This window comes from Vombatus ursinus, unplaced genomic scaffold, assembly GCF_900497805.2.
Source record: "Vombatus ursinus unplaced genomic scaffold, bare-nosed wombat genome assembly UNPS02014832.1, whole genome shotgun sequence".
Classification (NCBI taxonomy): domain Eukaryota; kingdom Metazoa; phylum Chordata; class Mammalia; order Diprotodontia; family Vombatidae; genus Vombatus; species Vombatus ursinus.
In genome coordinates, this window is record NW_020954610.1 from 3,529,138 (window position 1) to 3,549,094 (window position 19,957).

At 39.0% G+C, this 19,957-nt stretch overlaps 1 protein-coding gene across 1 annotated transcript in view; it reads left to right on the forward strand.

Annotated features, from left to right (window-relative positions):
• LOC114025680 overlaps window positions 1-19,957 on the forward strand; it is a 176,953-nt gene that overhangs the window by 60,350 nt on the left and 96,646 nt on the right. Inside the window, exon 8 of the mRNA XM_027839150.1 lies at window positions 12,375-12,544. Within this exon, the coding sequence (XP_027694951.1) occupies window positions 12,375-12,544 (170 nt within the window). The remainder of the gene's footprint in view (window positions 1-12,374; window positions 12,545-19,957) is intronic.

A 19,957-nucleotide genomic window follows, 5' to 3' on the forward strand; every position in this document is an offset into this window, starting at 1 on the left:
GCGCATGGTAACACAGTTAGTACATGGTACATAGGAGACTAGCTACTAAGGTCTCAGTGGTAGGAGTCTGAGTTCTGGTGGGAGGAGGAGGAGAAGGCTGGAATGTGGGCAGCTTGGCTTAGAGATGACCTTTAAAGTCATGCAAATCAATTCTATGTACTCCTATACATAATAACTCTCAAAATACTTGAACATAGTTACTATGTTTTCCCGTAGACTTTTCTTCCCCAGGCAAAATATAGTTAAATATTCCCAGCTTTTCCAAATCTTCCTTGTATGGTAGATTCTTTTCATCATCCTGGTTACTCTTTCCTTGTTATATATTAGTTTAGTTTTACTTTTAAAATGTGGCACTCAAAATTGAATACCAGATGTGTTCTAACCAGTGAATGCTTAGTACATTGGTGTTATTACATACTGTAACTGGAATACCATTCATCTTTTAATATAGCCTAAGATAACATTAACTGTCCCTCATTAGTAGTGCCAGAAATGATGTATAGACCAACAAAATTTACACAGTTTACCAAGACAAGGTCAAAATGGATGTACAACCTGGACATATAGGGAGATATCATAAGTAAATTAGAAAAGCGTGGGATATATTATCTATCAGATTTGTGGATAAGATTTTATGAATAAACAAGAGAAAGCATTACAAGATGTAAAATAGATAAATTTGATTATATTAAATTAAAAGGTTTTTGGACTAATAAAACCAATGTAGTCAAAATTAGAAGGAAAGCAGAAAATTGGGGAAAACTTTTTATAGATGGTTTTTTTATATAAAGACCTCATATCTTAAATATATAGAGAGAACTGAGTTAAATTTGTAAGAATATGAAGGGGCAGCTAGATGGTGCAGTGGATAGAGCTCTGGCCTTAGAGTGAAGAGAACCTGAGTTCAAATCTGGTCTCAGACACTTGACACTTACTAGTTGTGTGACCATGGGTGAGTCACAACGCCTATTGCCTCACCAAAAAAAAAAAAAAAAAAGAAAGATAAAAAGATGGTCCCTGCATTAAGTTCATCTCTTCTTTTGGGGCAGCTAGGTGGCATAGTGTATAGAGCACAGGCTCTGGAATCAGGAGGACCTGGGTTCAAATCCAGCCTCAGACACATGATACTTACTAGCTGCGTGACCCTAGGCAAGTCACTTAACCCCAATTGCCTCACCAAAAAAAAAAAAGAATATGAGTTATTCCCCAATTGATATATGGTCAAAGAATAAGAGCAGGAAGTTTTTGGAAGAAGAAACCAAAGCTATATATAATCATATGAAAAATTCTCTAAATCATTATTGGTAAGATAAATGCAAGTTAAAACAACTTTGAGGTAGCATCTCACATCTATCAGATTGGCTAAAATGATAGAAGGGGAAAACGATAACTGTTGGAGGGGATGTGGAAAAATTGGGACAATAATACACTGTTGGTGGAATTGTGTGAACTGATCTAACCATTTTGGAGAGCAATTTGGAATTATGTCCAAAGAGTTATAAAACTATGTACAAACTTTGACCCAGCAATACCACTAGGTCTGTTTCTGAAAGTAATCATGGACAAAGGAAACATTTCTAAAGTATTTATAACTTTCTGTTATAAAGTAGAAACATTTCTAAAGTATTTATAACTTTCTGTTCTCTTTCTGATGGTAAAGAAATGGAAATTGAGGGTATGCCCATCAACTGGGGAATAGCTAAACAAGTTGGGGTATATGATTGTGACGGAATACGACTGTCCTGTAAGAAATGATGAGAAGGTTGATTTTAGAAAAACCATGGAAAGACTTGCATGAAATAATGCAGGGTGAAATGAGCAGAACCAAGAGAATGTTTTAGATGGTAACAGCAATATTGTTCAAAGAGTAACTGTGAATGCCTAACTATTCTAAAATACGAACATTCAAATCAATGATGAGGGACGTATGAAGGAAAATGCCTCCAGAGAAAAAACTGATATATGGAAGTATGTCTTGTATGGTTCCACATGTATATGTTCAAATGTTGACCTTCTCTAATGCAGAGTTGGGAGGGAAAAAGGGAGACAACTGGGAACTCAAAATGTAATAAATAAATAAATTAAAAAACTGTGGTTTCACACTATTGACTCAAAGTACATTTGTGGTCAACTAAAATTTCAGGTTTTTTTCCCAGATGAACTGCTTAGCCAGATTTCCTTAAATCTTGTGGTTGTGTGATTGATTCTTAAATAAATTAAATTAAGTACTTGAAATCTGTTTCTGCTATGTTTTGTATTGTTGGTTTTGACCCAGTTTTCTAACACACTGAGACCATCTTGAATCTTAATTCTACCATTGGTCTTTGAGCCAACTTAATTTTGTATCATCTATGAATTTGATAAATATTCTCGATATATTTCTATCTAAGTTTATGAAAATGTTGAATTTTCATGCTGCTGGAGAGATTTTTTAAGTTGATATAAAAGCTATTAATTAATTCCCTTGGGAACTATTTTTTAAACAGATCAAAATCACAGAACAATGTTGCCCCAGTCTATCATGTTATTCTCAAACAGATTATGAAACATTTTTCTGAAATCAAGATAATAGAATCATAAAGTTTTAGATTTAAAAGGAACCTTAGCAACCATCCAATCCAACCTTCTCATTTTACATGTGAGGAAACTGAGGCTCAGAGAGATTAGAAATAATTTCTCCTTGGGCACACAGTTATTCAATTAAATTCAACAAGTGTTTATTTAAGGCCTATTATATTCCAGGAACTATTGCTGGAAAAAAAAAAATCTCTGCCATCGAGGAAGGAATATTCTAGGTCAAGGGTAGAGGGAAGAAAATTTGTGCCTAGATAAGGAAATAAAAATATGCAAAATAAATGCAAAGTAGTTTTGGGATGGGTGAACACTAACAATGGGGGAAATCAGATCTGTTGTAGGAGATGGCTTGTAAGCTGAACATTAGAGGGGGCTAGGGATTCCAAAAGAGGGAGGAGAAAAGAGAGAGCATTCCAAACATGGAAGATGCCCCATGTAAACAGCATGGATGTGAGAGATAGAACATCTCATATAGAGAACTGCAAATAGATCAATTTGACTTGAATATAGTATGTCTAGAAGTTGATTGGAGGGTGCCTTAAGTACTGCTTGCCCAATAAGTTGCTAGTGATAGTTTTGATATAAAGTCTAAGATACATGTCTGACTGCACAATGTTTCCTTTCCTGCTATTACAAATGTGAGCCTATATAGTTAGGCACTTCAGTCATGACCTTATTTACTGACTACTAAATCCATTCACAATAATCACAGTGGTTATTTGTCATAAATAACAGTTCTTATCGCCTTTGAGGTAAAAATACATTCTATCTCAGGCACTTTATAAACATTACTTTGCGAATCTGAATGATATAGAGGCCAAGGCCCTCTGAGGTAGGTGTATAGTTGCAGTTGAGGTAGCTGAAGGAGAGAAGTGCCTCCAAGCCAAAGAAAGAGTAAACTAAGTTAAAAACATCTGGGAGGTTTTTGGTCCCAGTTCTTTGATCAGGCTCTACTCTCTTGTCAAGTCAGTCAATGGATCAATATGTATTTATCAGGCGACAGAAAGACAGAGATGGCTTTTTTCTGTCTTGAATCCCTGCTCTCAAAGAACTTACACTCTTTGGGGGAGGAGTGCATGAAGAGGGGGAAACACATGTACTCTAAAAACATGTACACAGTATATCCAAAATGAATACAAGATATCTTTAGGGGAGGAGACATGCAGTTTGGGGAAAATCAGGAAAAATTTCATGTAGAAGGTGGTGTTTGAACTGATTATTGAAGGAAATTAGGCATTCTAAGAGTCAGCGGTGGGCAGGAAGAGATGGAGTGTTGTGTGTGAGGAATGGCAGGAAGGTTGGTTTGATTTGTCCGTAGAGTGTGTGAAGGGAAGTAATATATAACAAGATAGGAAATGTAGGTTGGAGCCAGGTCGTGAAGTACTTCTAATGGCTTGCTCTTCCTGAATGGTAAGGCCAACAGAAGGAGCTCATAGCCACTCAAATGAGGCTAGTGATGCAGAGAGGAAGATCCCCCCTTCTAACTATCATAGTCTAGGCACTAGCTACAGGAAAAATAATACTGATAGACCAATATGTTGGTTCAGTGAGGTTTGGACAAAATATTGGAGTTCTGCCCAAGTGTGGCGGGTATTTAAGTGTACATCAGCTTAAAACAAAAGGTGAGCAATATCCCTGAATCTCTGGATCCAACAGTTGTGTGGTTTACATATTTGTTTTTTTCAGTTATTGGACTAATTCTTTGTATATCAGGTGACTAGGCTTAGTGGGAGGGGAAAAGAGTGGTGGCTGCCAAAGTTCACATGTGACACATGTTGTAAAAACCCTGCCTAGAAATACAACCTTTCTGAAGAAGGGAACTGAAGGAGATAGTTCCTTAACTAAAGAATCCCTCCCTCACCCCCAACACAGACACGACAATTTTTGTCAATGCTGCTGGGGACAGAAAGCAGGCTGGCATGGATGCTGCAGAAATAATATCCTGATCTTCATCCTGTTTTCCTCATGAGACAGGAACAAAGATGTGTTATTCTAGACTCTTACTCCTTTATGCGTCATGTCAGCATAGCAGCCGGGGCTTGTTTGAGGACCTGTCTTTCCAGTTGAAGGGCACTGTCTGGAAAATATTTAATGAATGGTGTAACTATGCTTTTCCTTAACTGTCCAGTCCTGTTCCTTTACTCATTTGTAAAGGCAAAGGAAGATTAAAAAAAAAAGACTCCTAACTTGAGACCCCAGTAGTTTGCCCATCCTCTAGCCAGCATAGGGAATTTTTCTTCCTGGACTATGGGTCATCAGCACTCACTCAGTCATTTGTTTAGTAGGCAGGGACAGGGCTTATTTGGAAAATAAATTACATAAGACCTCAGGACAGTGAAGGAGCTAAGCAAACAGCTCTTGGGCTGGGATTGGGGCATTGCAAACAGAGTTTCTGGCTCCTGATATGGGGACCCAATCAGGTGTTCTGTAGCCGGGAGGAAGAAGGGTGGCTCTCCGGATCTTTACGTTGTACAGCTGTTACCGCCTACGGCTCCTGGGCTCCTGGAATTCATCTTTTGTGAATTACACACAGATCACGGGCTGTGAGCTCTGGGAGGACCATAGATTTAGAGCTGGGAGGGATCTTGGGGGCCAACCCATTTGTTTTAAGGATGAGGAAACAGAGGCCACTTGACCAGGGTCAAGAGACCTTAGACATGATTGAATCCAGTCCTCTTGTTTTACAGATGTGAAAGGAAAGCCCCAGGGAAGCTAAGGGACTTGCCCATAGTCCCATAGCTAGTAAGTCAAAGAACAGAAACTAGAATCTGTGGCGGAATCTCCTGCCTCCTAGACTTTGTCTGTTGGCAAGCTCCTTCTTTCATTGAGGCCAGCTAAGGTGCAATCAGGCAATCAGGAAGAATTTATTAAATGTCTATTGTATACCAGATCCTGTGCTAGGCATTAGGGATGCAAATACAATGAATGAAACAAGCCCTACTCGTGAGGAGTCTACATTCTAATGGGGAAAAATAACAAATACACATAAGTGTATATACAGAATAAATAAAAAGACAATAAATACAAATAAACTAAATAGATAAATACAATGTAGTTTAGGAGAGAGGGCACTAGCATTTGGGGGGATCAGGAATGGCTTCATGTAGAAGATGGTGCTTGAGCTGCATCTCGAAGGAAAAGAGGGATGTTGTGAGGTAGAGGTGAGGAGCAAGTGTGTTCAGGGATGGCCAGTGCAAAAGGACGGAGACAGGAAATGGAATCTCCTGTGTGAGGCAGAGCCACAAGGCCAATTTGGCTGATTCACAGCGTGCAGGATGTAGAGTGATGTACACACACACACGTTTTTTTTTTCCTACAGGCAATAGAGAGCCACTGACTGACTATAGGGAGTGATATAGTCAGAGCTATATTTATATCTTTTTGGCAACTGTTTGAAGGATTGACTGGAGCGAGTAGAGACTTGGAGTAGGGAGACCAAAAGTGATGGATTTGAAGTCAGAAGACCTGGGTTCAAAGCTTGGATCTACCAATAATTACTTATCACTATGTGTGACCCTGGGCAAGTCACCGCACCTCTTTTTGGAGCTCTGTTTCTGTAACTGAAAAATGAGAGAGCTGGACTAGATGATTTCACAAGTTCCTTCCAGCTCTGGGTCTATCTATAATCATATAATCTTTTAGTTTCACCATTGAACTTACAATCTCTGTGAATCTTATGATTCCACCAAAGGTTCTTTCTTTTATTTTGATGTGATCGCTTCATTTTTTAAGCTTTTCTAACTTTGGTGCCCAGTGGCCAAACTGCATATGATTCAGAGACAACTTTGAATGGAGAAAAGAACTGGTGGGATGGTAAATGTGATTTTTAAATTTGATTTTCACTCTTCTCATGTGGATGTAGTGAGAATTGCTGTTTGTAGACGCTGAGTAAAACTGTAGTGATTATGTAAGCACTAAACAATTTTCTTTAAAGGTGATTTGAAAAAACAAAAATAAAAACCACGATGTTTCAAGTTGTGGCCATTTTTTTGGTAGTCTCTCCCTTGGTTCATTTTTCTGATTTAATAGAAGATTAATTTAACCTTTCCTTGTAGAGGCAGCAAATAGAATGCTGGTGTTAGGAAAACTGAAGTTCAAATACCACCTCACATTATTAGCTTTGTGACCATAGGCAAGTCAATCAATTGATTAATCAACAAGCATTTATTAAGTTCCTAATGTGTGCTGGTCATTGTGTTTGGTGCTGGGACATAAAAAGACAAAAATGCAATAGATTTTATGCTCATGGAACTGACTATATTTACCCTTAATTTTTCAAAGTATATGAAGTCCTTACCTCATAAGGTTGTTGTGGGGATCAAATAAGATTATGTGTGTAAAATGAATTACAACTCTTAAAGTAGCCATTTTATTAATAGCAGTTAACTATTATTAATTTCTCTATAAATAATTGTCTCCTTTCCCATGGTATAGTTTCTAGGGTCATTTCTCTGGTGTTTTATCATAGATAGGGTCAAAAGGGACCAACCCCCTAATATTACAAATGACAAAACCAAGGCCCAGAGAGTTCAAGCAACTTGCCTAAAGTCACACAGGTAGAAGGCATCAGAAGTGAGATTTGAACTCAGGTTCTCTCACTGCACAACCAGGGCATTTTCCATAGTATGGCATTGGGGTATACGATCATGTTCGGGTATCTGAGAACACCTGGGTCTCAGCTGGAGTTCTCTCTCCCCACTTACATTTTGATGTGTCCCATAGCGTACATCTGGGTTGAACAGATTTATTGGATATAGTCCCACTTTCACTATTTTGTACATTTTTAGATGAGTTGGTTTTTAATTTTCTTAATTAGGAATGAAGATATAATTTTGAATCTTTGGTACTAGCTCTGTGCCCTAAGGTGTCAAACATGACCCACAACAATCCTGAGAGAACCAGATGAAAATATAGTTCCTGTTTGATTTTAATGTGTATATATATTAGTTAAAAAAAAGAAAGAAAAAAAGAAATACATAAGTGTGTGTGGCTTTCTAAGTTGGGATACAGCCTGCAGGGATCCTTATGTATGGTTTAATGGTCCCTATTTGTATTTGAGTTTGACATCTATGCCATAAAGCAAATTACTCCGCCTTTCTGAGTTTCTTTTTCCTCGTCTGTAAAATGTGGGAATTAGGGAGAGATTATTTCGTGAGGAAGGGATGGTCTCTGAGGGCCTTTGTAGCTCTAAATCTACACAGGACATTTTTTTTTAAAGAAAAGAGGCTGTTAGGAGAGCTTAACCTGAGTTCCCTCAACTTACTTAAAATATTTTTATGATTATATTTCAGCATAGTTTCCTTTTTAATTTTATGTATTTATGTCATGAATTTAAAAACATTATTTTGTTAAGGAGTTTATAGACTAAAAAGACTGAGAGGGGTCCATGGCACACACAAAAAAGGCTAAGAACCCTGGCCTAACATCTACCTGGTATGGGATAGAGATTACCTTTGTTTTTGAATAGGTCAGGCACTGCCTGGTTGAATTGAATTGTCCTTGTGTCCCTCCTTCTCTGGGATCCCCTTTGCTTAGTAGAATTACCTTTTCCTATGGAAGGGATGAATGATACTCATTGTCTGTCTGGTCTCTTTTTAAAAAGCAGCCAATGGGAAGAGAACATGCCCAAATAGATATTTTTATAGGATTGTCAATAGAGGAAATATATGTGGAGAACTTCAGGGTAGCCTCTGTGTTGTGAATGTTCAGCCTGCCTTAAAAAAAAGAAAAAAAGCCTGAGAAGATGAGTCTCCTGGCTTTTAGTGTTTCCAGAGTTGTGAACTCTGCTCATTGGTGGCACTAGATGTCCACTCAAAGTCAGGACAGAATGTGAGGAGAGACCCCACCAGTACAGGGCTACCCAGCTTTGGCGAACAGGTGCTGATTTTCTCACAGAGTCTCTAAGGGAGATCAAGATCAAATGTTCCACCGGATTGTTGAAGCTATGTTTCCAAAGAACACCTGGGGATCAGATGGATGCAGATGCTGAGTGCTCAGGGCATTCTCATGCCTGGAAAATATGTAGGTTGGAGAGTTGTGTGTTTGTTGTGTATCCATGGTGAACTAAGTGGAGAACAGAACAAACTTCTGACCCGGTCCCTGGACTTTAGGAGGTCATGTACTAAGGCTACATGGAACACACACACGATGTGCTATCCAGGAATACAAATCCTCTGGACATAACTAATTTGGGGCTTTGTTTAGCTTTGATGTTTTTGTTTTTGTTTTTATTTTTATTTTCTAAATGTGACTGTCATTTCAAAGGTTCTGGAGACTTAATGAGATTTTCAGAGGAAAGGCTATTGTTTTATGGAGGTCTGGGTGGGGGTCTTGTCCAAATGATTTAGCATGAAGAAGTTATTTTGATACCATGCAGTTTGGGGAGTCTTTAGGAGATCAAAGAAGAGAGAGCATTGAGTGCTTCAGGTAGAAGGTCATCTGGGTATGCGGAAAAATGAAATTAAGTTTGGCTTAAGAGACTGAAACAAAGGGGACTAAGTAATTCATACAGAATTTTTCTCTGAAGAGTTGATGGGGGTCTCTTCAAGGAATATGTCTTCCTAATGATATTATACTTGACACTTCATTAATGCCTTTTGTTGAATCTGTGATTTTAGTGGTATAGAGAACTTTAGGTGTGGCAATTCTCTCCTCCAGTAAAGATGGATGAAAAAACAAAACAAAATGTTTATTTAGCACTGAACTACATATACCGTCCTAAGCATTGAGGGTACAAATAGAAAAGTAACAGTCCTTCCTCTCAAGGAGCTCACATTCCAAGAATGGAAGACAATACAGGAGGATAGAGGCAGGGTAGATGGCAAGATGCAGGGGCCCGGAGGATACAGTGGCAGTATGGATAGCAAGGCAGTAGGGCCCAGGGAATGCATCAACAGGGCTCATGGAGGGCACAAGGGTTTAGAAGTCAGCAAATAGTCTGTAATTTAGTCTTAGTGAATTGGCTGTGGGCACCAAGAGTCTAAGAAACTTGCTGATAGTCACAGAGGTAGTATGTGTCAGAGGCAAAGCTTTAACCTAGGTCTTCTTGACCCTAAATCAGGGCTTCTGTCTACTCTACTTCATTGCCTTAAATACAGATAGATGGTGTTCTTGCCAAAGGGCAAGATGCCTGGAGGGCAAAGATCTTTTTTAAGCAGCAGCAAGATATTAAAATGAATATGTGGGTAGCTCTGGTGTGGCCAACAGCCTCTGATAAACTAAACTTCAGAAAGCTTTGGACATTAAGTAAAGAGGTTGTGGGTGGCAAGCATATGCTATTATTTCATGGTGTCAAAGAGCAGAGCAATTTCAGGAAGAGGCTATTTGAACAGAAACTTTTCTGGGTTGATTAGAATTCAGAAAGTCTGCTTTTATGACCATGAAGGTGAATTTGAATTTTGCTGTTTTTATAATTTATGGCTTTTTCTCTTGCAGAAGATCCTTGGAAGTTACTTTTGGGATATATGGCTCCAGGAAAGATCACCCAGGGCAATTCATCAAGCTTGAGTCCAGTCTGGGGGTGGGGGGAGTAAGAGGCATTTATGAGTCACATTTTCTTGATTAGATATTTTTATGAATTTAGAACTTTTTGAAATTTGGCCTCAGAAGGCAAAAGGATCTGTAATAAGAGTTAAGCTCAATTATCAGAACCTTCAATTAGGAAACTGAGCTCATCATCAGTAATAATTATAACAATCAGATTGGGAAGGAGGCTGCCTGAATCACAGCTTCTATAATGTTTCACTTAGGTGTTCCTTCATATTTGTACTTCAATGGATTCATGGAAATTCACATAATAACAGATTCTTAGAGTTGGCAATCCCTAACTGAAGAATAAATCTTTGGGAAAACTTTTTTGACAAGTGGCTGGTCTGTCTTAATTCATTGGCTAAGCTCTGGCTTTGGCAACAGAGGAGATGAGTTCAAATCATGGATTTTTCACTTCCTGTGTTACCTTAGGCAAGTAGCTTGACATTTCTGGCCTCATTTTTCTCATCCATAAAATGAGGGAGCTGGACTAGATGGTCTCTGAGATCTTATCTAGCTCTAAATCTGTGATGCTATGATGAGATCCCGCAATCACTACCTCAGAGAATTGTGGTATGAACTCTCTGGTGATATGTGTCAAGGGCAGGATTGGAATGTAAGCCTCCTGTCTCCAAGTACAGAAGTCTATACACTATGAAGGATTCCTAATGTTTATCCAGATGATAATACTGTTATAATCAGTGGTATGCTGGTAAATATTTAACACCTGGCTTTGGGGGAAGAGAAGAATGTATGCACAACACACTTTTAAGTTTAATCTGCATTATTTATGTTTTTCCCATCACTTTCTTAAGTCTAAACAATGAAGCAAACAATAAATCAAGCCCTGATTTGTAGCCTTTGCTGATATCCAAGGTATAAATGCTTACACTGAAAATTTAACAATCAGCTCTCAAGGGGCTGTTGGAGCTGGCTTCAGCACACCTGGATTATAATGCTAGTCTTATAATTATAGCACAACAATTTTTCATTAAAAGTTTGCGCTGTGTGAAAGAAAATAATGGACCTTGTGCTGATAAAGCAGATGAAAAGAATGAAATCATCATTACTTTGAAATGGCATCATAATATCCCTGCAGGTCACTAATGATCATTGTCATCAAATTATAGAACTTGGGAGTTGGAAGGGACATTAGAATTCACCTGTCTAGCCCAGGGGTGGAAACCTGCGGCCTTGAGGCCACATGTGGCCCTCTAGGTCCTCAAGTGCGGCCATTTGACTGAATCTAAACTTCACAGAACAAATCTCCTTAATAAAAGGATTTGTTCTATAAAACTTGGAATCAGTCAAAAGGCTGCACCTGAGGACCTAGAAGGCCACATGTTCCCCACCCCGGTCTAGCCTAACCCCTTACTTTTCAAAGGAGAAATCTGAGACCCAGAGGAGTGGGGTGACTTGCTCTAAGGACACATATCTAGTTAGTGTGAAGCCTAGGACTAGAATCTAAGTCACTATATCATGTTGCCTTTCATCAAAAATTTATTCATTGCTTACTGTGACAGACTTATATGTTAACTGAGGATATGTGGAAGTTTAAGACATAGAGCCTACTCTCAAGGGGCTTACAATCTAGATAAGGAAGCAGAACATAAGTGAAAAAATAGCAATAAAAAGTATTACGTGATTGACTGAGAGGCAGCATGGCATAGTGGATAGAGAACTGGTCTCAGAGTCAAGAAAACCTGGGTTCATGTCCCATGTCTGACCCATAGAGGGTGTGACCTTGGATAAGTTACTTAATCTCTAGTGATGAAGGTAGACCTCTAGAGTAGACCATCAAACTTAAACCAAATTAAATTGTAATTGGGAAATGTTTAACAAAATAAATGAAAATACAATAAAACATAGATAATGTTAATTGGTGGTTTTCTAAGCTGGTATACCTCTAATCTGTTTATATCTGAGTTTGAGACCACTGCTCTAGGGAAGTCTCTAGAACTGTAACTTGCAGAGAAGGCGTTAACCTACGCTGGTGGAGGGAATGCCTGTACCTGGGAGTTCCCTATACCAATGAAGTCACGGTTCTAGTCCCTCTCCTTCTATGATTGAATGTAAGGTCAGAAGTCATTTCCTGAAAGAGCGAATTCACCTATCAGAGCCAGCAATTTATTGTCTTCTTGCCTGATGAACTCTAGCATCAGTTTATCAAATCAGTAGAAAACAATTTCACTCAACGATGAACCTATGAATTGTTATTTGGTACTGATATCTTGGAGTATCCAGGCCACCAAGAAAGGGTTTTCTTTTCCCAGGGAAGCGAATCTACATTTCAGACTGCCATTCCTTGAATGACACCTGGCTGGTCACCTTGGGGCGCCATCATCCCCAGTCCCTCACTTTGCATCGCTGCCATGATGACATCCATGCCATCACTGATCAAGGATTGAAGCAGTTTTTTCACCACTGTAGTGAATCTCTCAAGGTATGATCCTTATGTACTGTCTTCATATCAGAGTTGGGACTTTCAGAAGGGGATTCTATGTGCTTTAAAGGAGGGACTGTAGTGATTATCTCACCCAACCCCCTGCATTTTACAGATGAAGAAATGAAGGCCCAGAGAAATTTAATAACCTATTCAAGATCGCTTGGCTAGGAAGTGGTCAAGGAAGTATATGAACACAGGTCTTAAGTCCAAGTCCGTAATTCTAGCAACCATACCTCCCTCTTAAGCAATATTTATTCACCCTTTTAAGTCTATGTAATTACAAAACTGGTAAAATCACTTTCCTATGTCTTAGTACTGACATATTAAGTGGAAAAAAATGATATATTCTCAGAGAAGCAGGTATGAGCCATTTAAAAGAATGGCCAGAGTAGATGGATGCCTTTAAATGGAGTTATGAAATCCTAGAATCTTAGCATCAAAATGAACTTCAAAGATGACCTATGAACTCCAACTCTTACCTGATAAGATCATAGGTTTAGGGCAAGAAGGGCCCTTGAAGGCCTTTTTGTCCATCCCTGTCATTTGGCAGATGAGGAAACTAAGTCTAAGAAACTGGAAAATGCTTGCCCATAGGGAGTAAGTGTCAGGGCTGAAATCTGAATCCAATGTCTCTGACTCCTAATCCACTTGCCTTTCCCCTCAGTCACACTGATTTCCACGTAGTCCTCTTCTTTTTGGTTTAGACTGGTTTAGTGCTAATAGTAAGCACTTAAAAATGCTTTTTGGTTGACTGGATCTGTGCTTTCATTGGCGAGAGAAACTTCTTTGTTGAGGGAACTCCCTCCACCTTCATGCCCTTTAGCCGCTTATCTATAACTTGGTTTTAGAGAGTTACCTGAGGACTGAGAGGGCAAGGGATGTGCTCATGGTCACCCAGCTAGTATGTGTCAGAAGCTCTCTCTAAGGCTGACTCTCTCTTTGCTATACTATTCTGTCTCCAGCTAGTCTCTACCTTCCCGTGACATAGTGGAATACCTTATGCCTTTGTTATTAGGAACTGGTGTGGTTCTGGACTCATTGGCATCAACCTCTGATTTCTGATATAACCACACAATGGGGTAAGAACCAAAAAGGAAAGAAAAAAAGAACCACAAGGGGAAAAAAAATTAACCTTGCTCCAGGATTGGCTGGTGTGTCAGTGAATCATTATGTCAACTTTGGGAAGTTAGTCAACTTTTTTTTTTTTGCCATCAATTCTTCATTGAGACACTATTGTCACTTAGAGTTCTAGGCTGGCCATTTTTAAAGTCTGATCAATTTCTAGAAAGTATTGGAGGAAATTCAATCAAATCTGCAAATATGGATAGCAAGCATCTACTGGGGATGAGGCACTGTGTTAGGTGCTAAACCTTTGACTTACTTTTTCCAACCTTTTTTTATGAAATGAAAAGACATTTTGCCTTAAAAACATCCCTTTTCAAAGGTTTACATTTAATAACTGATATTTATGTAAGTTTTCAAAGTGTTTTATGTGAATTATCTCATTTGACCCTGATAACAACCCTGTGAGATAGCTGCTACTACTATTCCCATTTTGCAGATAAAAAACTGAGGCTTAGAGAGGTTAGGTGACCTGTCCAGGGTTGCATAGGTAGTGTCAAGTAGGGTTTAAACTCAGATCTTTCTGACTTCAAACTTGATGTATCAGACATATTTCATCATTATCCATAGGATATCAGAACATAGTTTATCCATTCCTAGACTTAGAGCAGGAAGAGATCCTTGAGGTCATCTACTTCAGTCCCCTCTTTAGACAGAAGAGGAAACTGAAGCCAAGAAAGCTGAAGTGTTTTGCCTAAGGTTGTTATGCTTCATATAATTGCAAACCCCTTTTATTTTTCTTTTTAAATCTTGCAGAAAGATGTCATGATTTTGCAAATATTAAAAAAAATATAATTTGGAGACAGATACCAAGAGCTTTTCAGCGACTGCTGTTGCTATGTATGGACATATACGGATGCATTATGCACATGTTTATAGTTATGCACACATGCCTGAATGTTTACAAGTGTACACATGATCTATGTTTACTGCCATGAATATCTATATGTGTGTTTACATGTATGTATACATATATGTCAGTATGTTGTATACAAATAAGCATGAGAGGCTTGGGACAGTGGATAGAGGCTTGCACATAAAGTTAGGAAGTCTGAAATTCAAATCCTGCCTTGACACATACTACCTGTGTGGTCACGGACAAGTCACTTACCTTTGAGAGTCTCAGAAAACTCTCAAGATCATGGGAATTCAGGGTTGAAAGAGATCATGGAGGCCATTTAGTCCAACCTAAGCTTTATACGTGACAAGTGGTCATAAAGCCTTTGCTTGAAGATTCCCAGTGAGGGGCAACCTTCTACTTCCTCTTTTAGAAAGTTTTTCCTTATGCCAGGAAGGCAGCATGATTACATAGGGAGAACTTTGGGTCTGGAATCAGAGGATCTTGGTTTAAATCTAGGCTCCTGCAACCCACTAGCTGTGTGAGCTTAGGTAAGTTATTTGGGCCATCTCTTCGGGCCTCAGGGCTACTCACTGCAGCCAGCAGAAGGAGGGTTCCCTGAGTTCAAGAAGATTAAAAAAAAGGGTAGAAGTGTTCAGTTTTCCTTCCCTGTTTCCATTTCTTCATTTGATGACAAATGTCTCTCCAGTTGGGTGACCATGTGGTAACCTTGAACTCACACTCTGGAGAGGGAAGAGGAAACCTATGCATAAGATTTATATGTCAAAAAGAGATTTATTGACAGACATTTTTTACAGCTGGCTGGAGATTGGAGAGGAATGCTGCAGGCTTCCAAATTGGCATCCGGAATTGGGGATGATCCGGCAGTTCCCTAAACGGGGTCGTATGGTTAGTCCAAAGATGGTTTCTCAGCTTTCTCTTTCTGTATAGGAAAAGTGCCTTCCTTGACATATGTCAGAGAGGTCTCCTTTTGTTTTTGCTTCCAGTACAGTGGTTGGTGAGGAGCAAAGTGTTGTCTGCTATTGCTGCCTTCAGATCTGTGCTTCAGAATCTTTGCTTGCAGTAATTGGTTGAGGTGGATGAGAGTATGAAATTAGAATATTCCCCGTTTTATTCAAGGTTAGCTAAAAGGGGAGGAGTGTGAAGGGCCTGGTCTATGACGACAGGTAACATCCGGGCCCAAATGGACACTTTATCCATGAGGTTATTATTCGGAAAAGTGGGGAGAACTTCTTGGCTGGTTTTAGGGGTGAAAGCAAAAAGCAAGAGAGTGTTCATACCAATCATGTGGCAAGTTCCAGGAGAATGGCCTTGGGTTATTCTGTCAAGTGAGAAATCACTTAGAGAGGTGCTTATGGGCTTTTCCCTTAGGATTCTAAATATGAATGCTGGAGCATAAACTAAGACAAAAAGAGCCTAACAAGGTCCTACTCATTAGTATTTATATGCTTGTGAATATTCTATGGATGCAATTAATTTGCATTTCTCAGAGTGAGGAAGGATAGCACTTTTAGTTATAAAATTGTTCAAAAGTGAAACCATATTCTTATACTCATAATATAAAAAAAGATGTAACTACAGAGATCAGGCATTATGGTAAACATCATAACAGTTAAAGTTTTGTTGGCCCTATTATATAATCTTAGCTGTTAAATTACAGATGAGTTGCTAATCTCATCACTGAAGAGAATGACTGGTTCAGACCAATATAAAGTGTGTGTGTGTGTGTGTGTGTGTGTGTGTATGTGTGTATGTATTTGTGTGTATAGATGTCTATCTAGGCCTAGACAGTCTCACAGGACTTGGCATCATAGATCTGGAGTTGGCAAACTATGGACCATAGGCTAAATCTGTTCTACCATATGTTTTTGTATGGGCCTGCAAGCTAAGAATGAAACTATTATTTTTTATGTGGGCCATATAAAAACAGTCAGTGGGCTGGATTTTTGGCCCATGGCCAAGGAGTTTGTCAACCTGTATTAGATAGTGAGACTCTGCTCAACTCCCTTGTTAGTTTACCTTGTGTTTTCTCCCCTCTGCCCTATATGTGTGTATGTATATGCATATTGTGTGTACAAATCTATCTGCATGTAGATACATATGTGGATATTTATATGCACAAAAATTTACCATGACAAGATAACCCAACAATTTTCCTGATGTATTCGTTCTTTTAATTAAGAGGCCTTAAAGTACAGAAATTACTGTAGTCATGATGAAATAAAAGACACATTGAGGTTGTGTTTGGTGGATTGCTGTTCACCAGCCATTGCAATATTTAACTTTCTGTTTGCCTGACTTCTTTTAAGTCCCGATGAATTTCTTCATGTCAGATAAGCATTTGGTATTCCAGCAGCCTGAAACAACAATTTCAGTTATACTGCTGCATACCCTTACAGATATGACTTTTAATAGCAGTAAATCCATAGAGATATTTAACAGTTAATTGGAAAAGTGGTATAGACTGCCTCCCTCCCCCATAGTTAAGTCTTCCATCATTAGGTTTAACACATTGTTTTGAATATTTGTATCTATATCTATCTATATGCATACATACATACATATTACAAATATGCCTCTGAAAAGCACAGTTTGAGAGGCAATCCAAGGTAGGGTTTTTTGAGTAGTTGATGAGGCTTAATATTAGTTGGAGTTCCTAGATTAAGATCTGAGGAGTACAGAGGGGGTATTTGCTTCTTGTTGACATTCATGGATCAATTATTGTGTAAATACTGGATTCTTTTCTTTACAATAGCAAAGATACACTCTAGAACTATGTAAGCATGACATGCATTGAAGGGTCCTTTTCAGCTTGCATCAACATCAAGTTGTCTTTAGAAATACCTTATCATGCACTCTAGTCTTTTAAGAAGCTTAGAGTGATAGAAATGTTTTCAGATGGAATAAAACTCAGAGATTTTCTAGTTCTACCCTGTCATTTTAGGGAGAAGAATCTGAGTCTCAAAGAGGTGAATGAAGTCATTTGCCCAAGTTCACATAGTTACTTAATGGGAGAGCTGAGACTGGACTGAACTTTCAGTCCAGTAAACTTTAACCATAACTTGTGCTAGTCCAAATCCATCTAATGAGCATTTATTTAGCATTTACTATGTGTGTAAAGCTCTGGATTTGGATTGGGGGGATACAAAGGCAAGATGGAATGATCCATGACCGAAGGGGCTTATATTCTACTGGGAGTATATAGTATGTAAATAGATTGGACAAGTCACTTAAATTCTTTGAGTTTTAGTTTCCTTACCTGTAAAATGGGGATAATAATAGCACCTACCTTGTATGGTTATTGGGAAGATCTAGTGAAATAATGTATGTAAAGTATTGTAAAGTAAAGTATTTTAAAGTGCAAATGCCAACAATTGTTATATAGCACTTTTAAAACTTTTTTTTTTTGCATATTACATATTTTAACTCATTGAGTCCTCACAGCAACCCTATTCTCCCCCATTTTACAGATAAAGAAGCTGAGGTAGACAGTGGTTAAGTGACTTGTCCAGGATTGCACAGATGTCTGAGGTGGGATTTGAACTCAGGTCTTCCTGACTACAGGCCCAGTATTATGTCACCTAGCCACTCCTTGTGGTTATTACACAATAATTTGAAATGGAGGGGAGAGAGCTTTACCAACTAAGGGATAAGGAAGCTTCCTGTATCTGAGCTGAACCTGGTAGAAGCTTAGAATTCTAAGGAAGAAGGAAGTTCATCCCAAGTATAAGGGCTCTTAGGGATGAGCCTCAACAAAGGCATAGAGACTGCGGATGATGGGTTAAGTTGTGGGAGCAACACTAGTCTAATTTGGTGAGAAAACTGACCATGTGAAGGGGAGGAATGTGCAATAAGCCTTGAAACGTAGGGCTGGAGAGAGATCGTTAAGGGCTTTAAACGCCAAGCTGGATTCTGAGTTAGTATTTTATCTTAGATTAGCTTGTCCTTCAGGAGAATTTTATCAGACCCCTAGCATCGTGATGATAAAATGAAATGGGGCTGACTCACCCACTGCAGAAAGGTTTATTGGGGGGAAGATTTAGAGAGGGAAAGCAAAGAACAGTTTGCTCTCCTCTCATGAAGATAGAATCGTTCTATGCAGCAGCTGCTTCTCAGGCACTGGCTGTCCTACAGCACAAAATAACACCATGCTTTCTGTAAAAGATACGTTCCTGAAATCCTGAATGCTAAAGAAAAAATCTGTAAATGAAACCCTATTCTAAATGCACTTGGGGAAGCTTGTTATTTGAAGGAATTTTGTTACAAAGTTATTCATGTGTGAGCATTTATTAAAGCACTTAGCTATATTGGACACTGTGCTAGGCACTGGGGGAGATAAGGAGGGGATAACATGAAATTAAACAAGTGAAGGGAAGAGAAGTGGACCTAAGGGGAGATAACATTAGATGGGGTCCCTCTGCTCAAGGTATCTACAGTCTAGTAGGAGAAGTGACGCCAGTCTGGCTCAGTGTAATACATGACAAGTGTTATCAGAGAATTATAAAATCAATTAAATAAGCCCTTAACAAACTCCTGTGTGCTAGGCACTGTGCTGAGTTATGGAAATACAAAGTCAAAAAATGCAGTTATACCTACCTTCAAGAAGCTTACTTTTTTTGTGGGGAGACAAAGTATGTTTATACATATATAAGTTTGTGTAGCTATACGCACATATATTCAAAGGAATTTGGAGTGGGGAAGAGAATTATCAACCGTGGGGATTAAGAAAGGCTTCAGATAGAAGGTGGCCCTTGAGTTTTGAAGGAAACAGGTTTTAAGATGTGAAGGTGATGAAGGAATATGTTCTAGGCATGGGATCAGGAGGTGGGGGGGAGCACATAGCAAGTATATATGAAGAATTCAAAGAAGTATGGAAAGACATATGAATTGATGGAAAGTGAAATGTAACCTGGGCAAAGCATGGAGTGGTGAGAGTGTAGTGAATGTCTGACAGGACAGGAGAGAGGTGAGCTGTTTGATTTTGCTATACAGTACCCCCCAGTTTTTTATAAATGTGAATTAGGGTATTGGGCTTTGCTTAGGGAAACTATTCCCTCTAGCCCCAGCAAGGGTCATAGCTGAAGTCTACCAGACGCTTCTGTTTGCTTCTTGCAAAGTGATTAGTTTGGTATTCTATCACCTTGAAATTCAGCTTGCTTCTGCTACATTTGACACCTGTTAGAAAGGTCCATCGGGGTGGCCAAGGAAGTATTTGATTTGGGAAACAAATCTGGGAGAATGTGTCTTCTCCTTTACACCTGGGAAAACATGCTGCTTATATACTGCTGGACTTTGAGGGGAGGATTTGAGGTGACAAATAAAGTATATAATAGGCTGAGTTAGTGCCTAGAGCACATTGCTGTCACTTACTCAGCGGGTATTTACAGAGCATCCATCCATCCACCCTGGGCACATTGCCATCTGCCCAC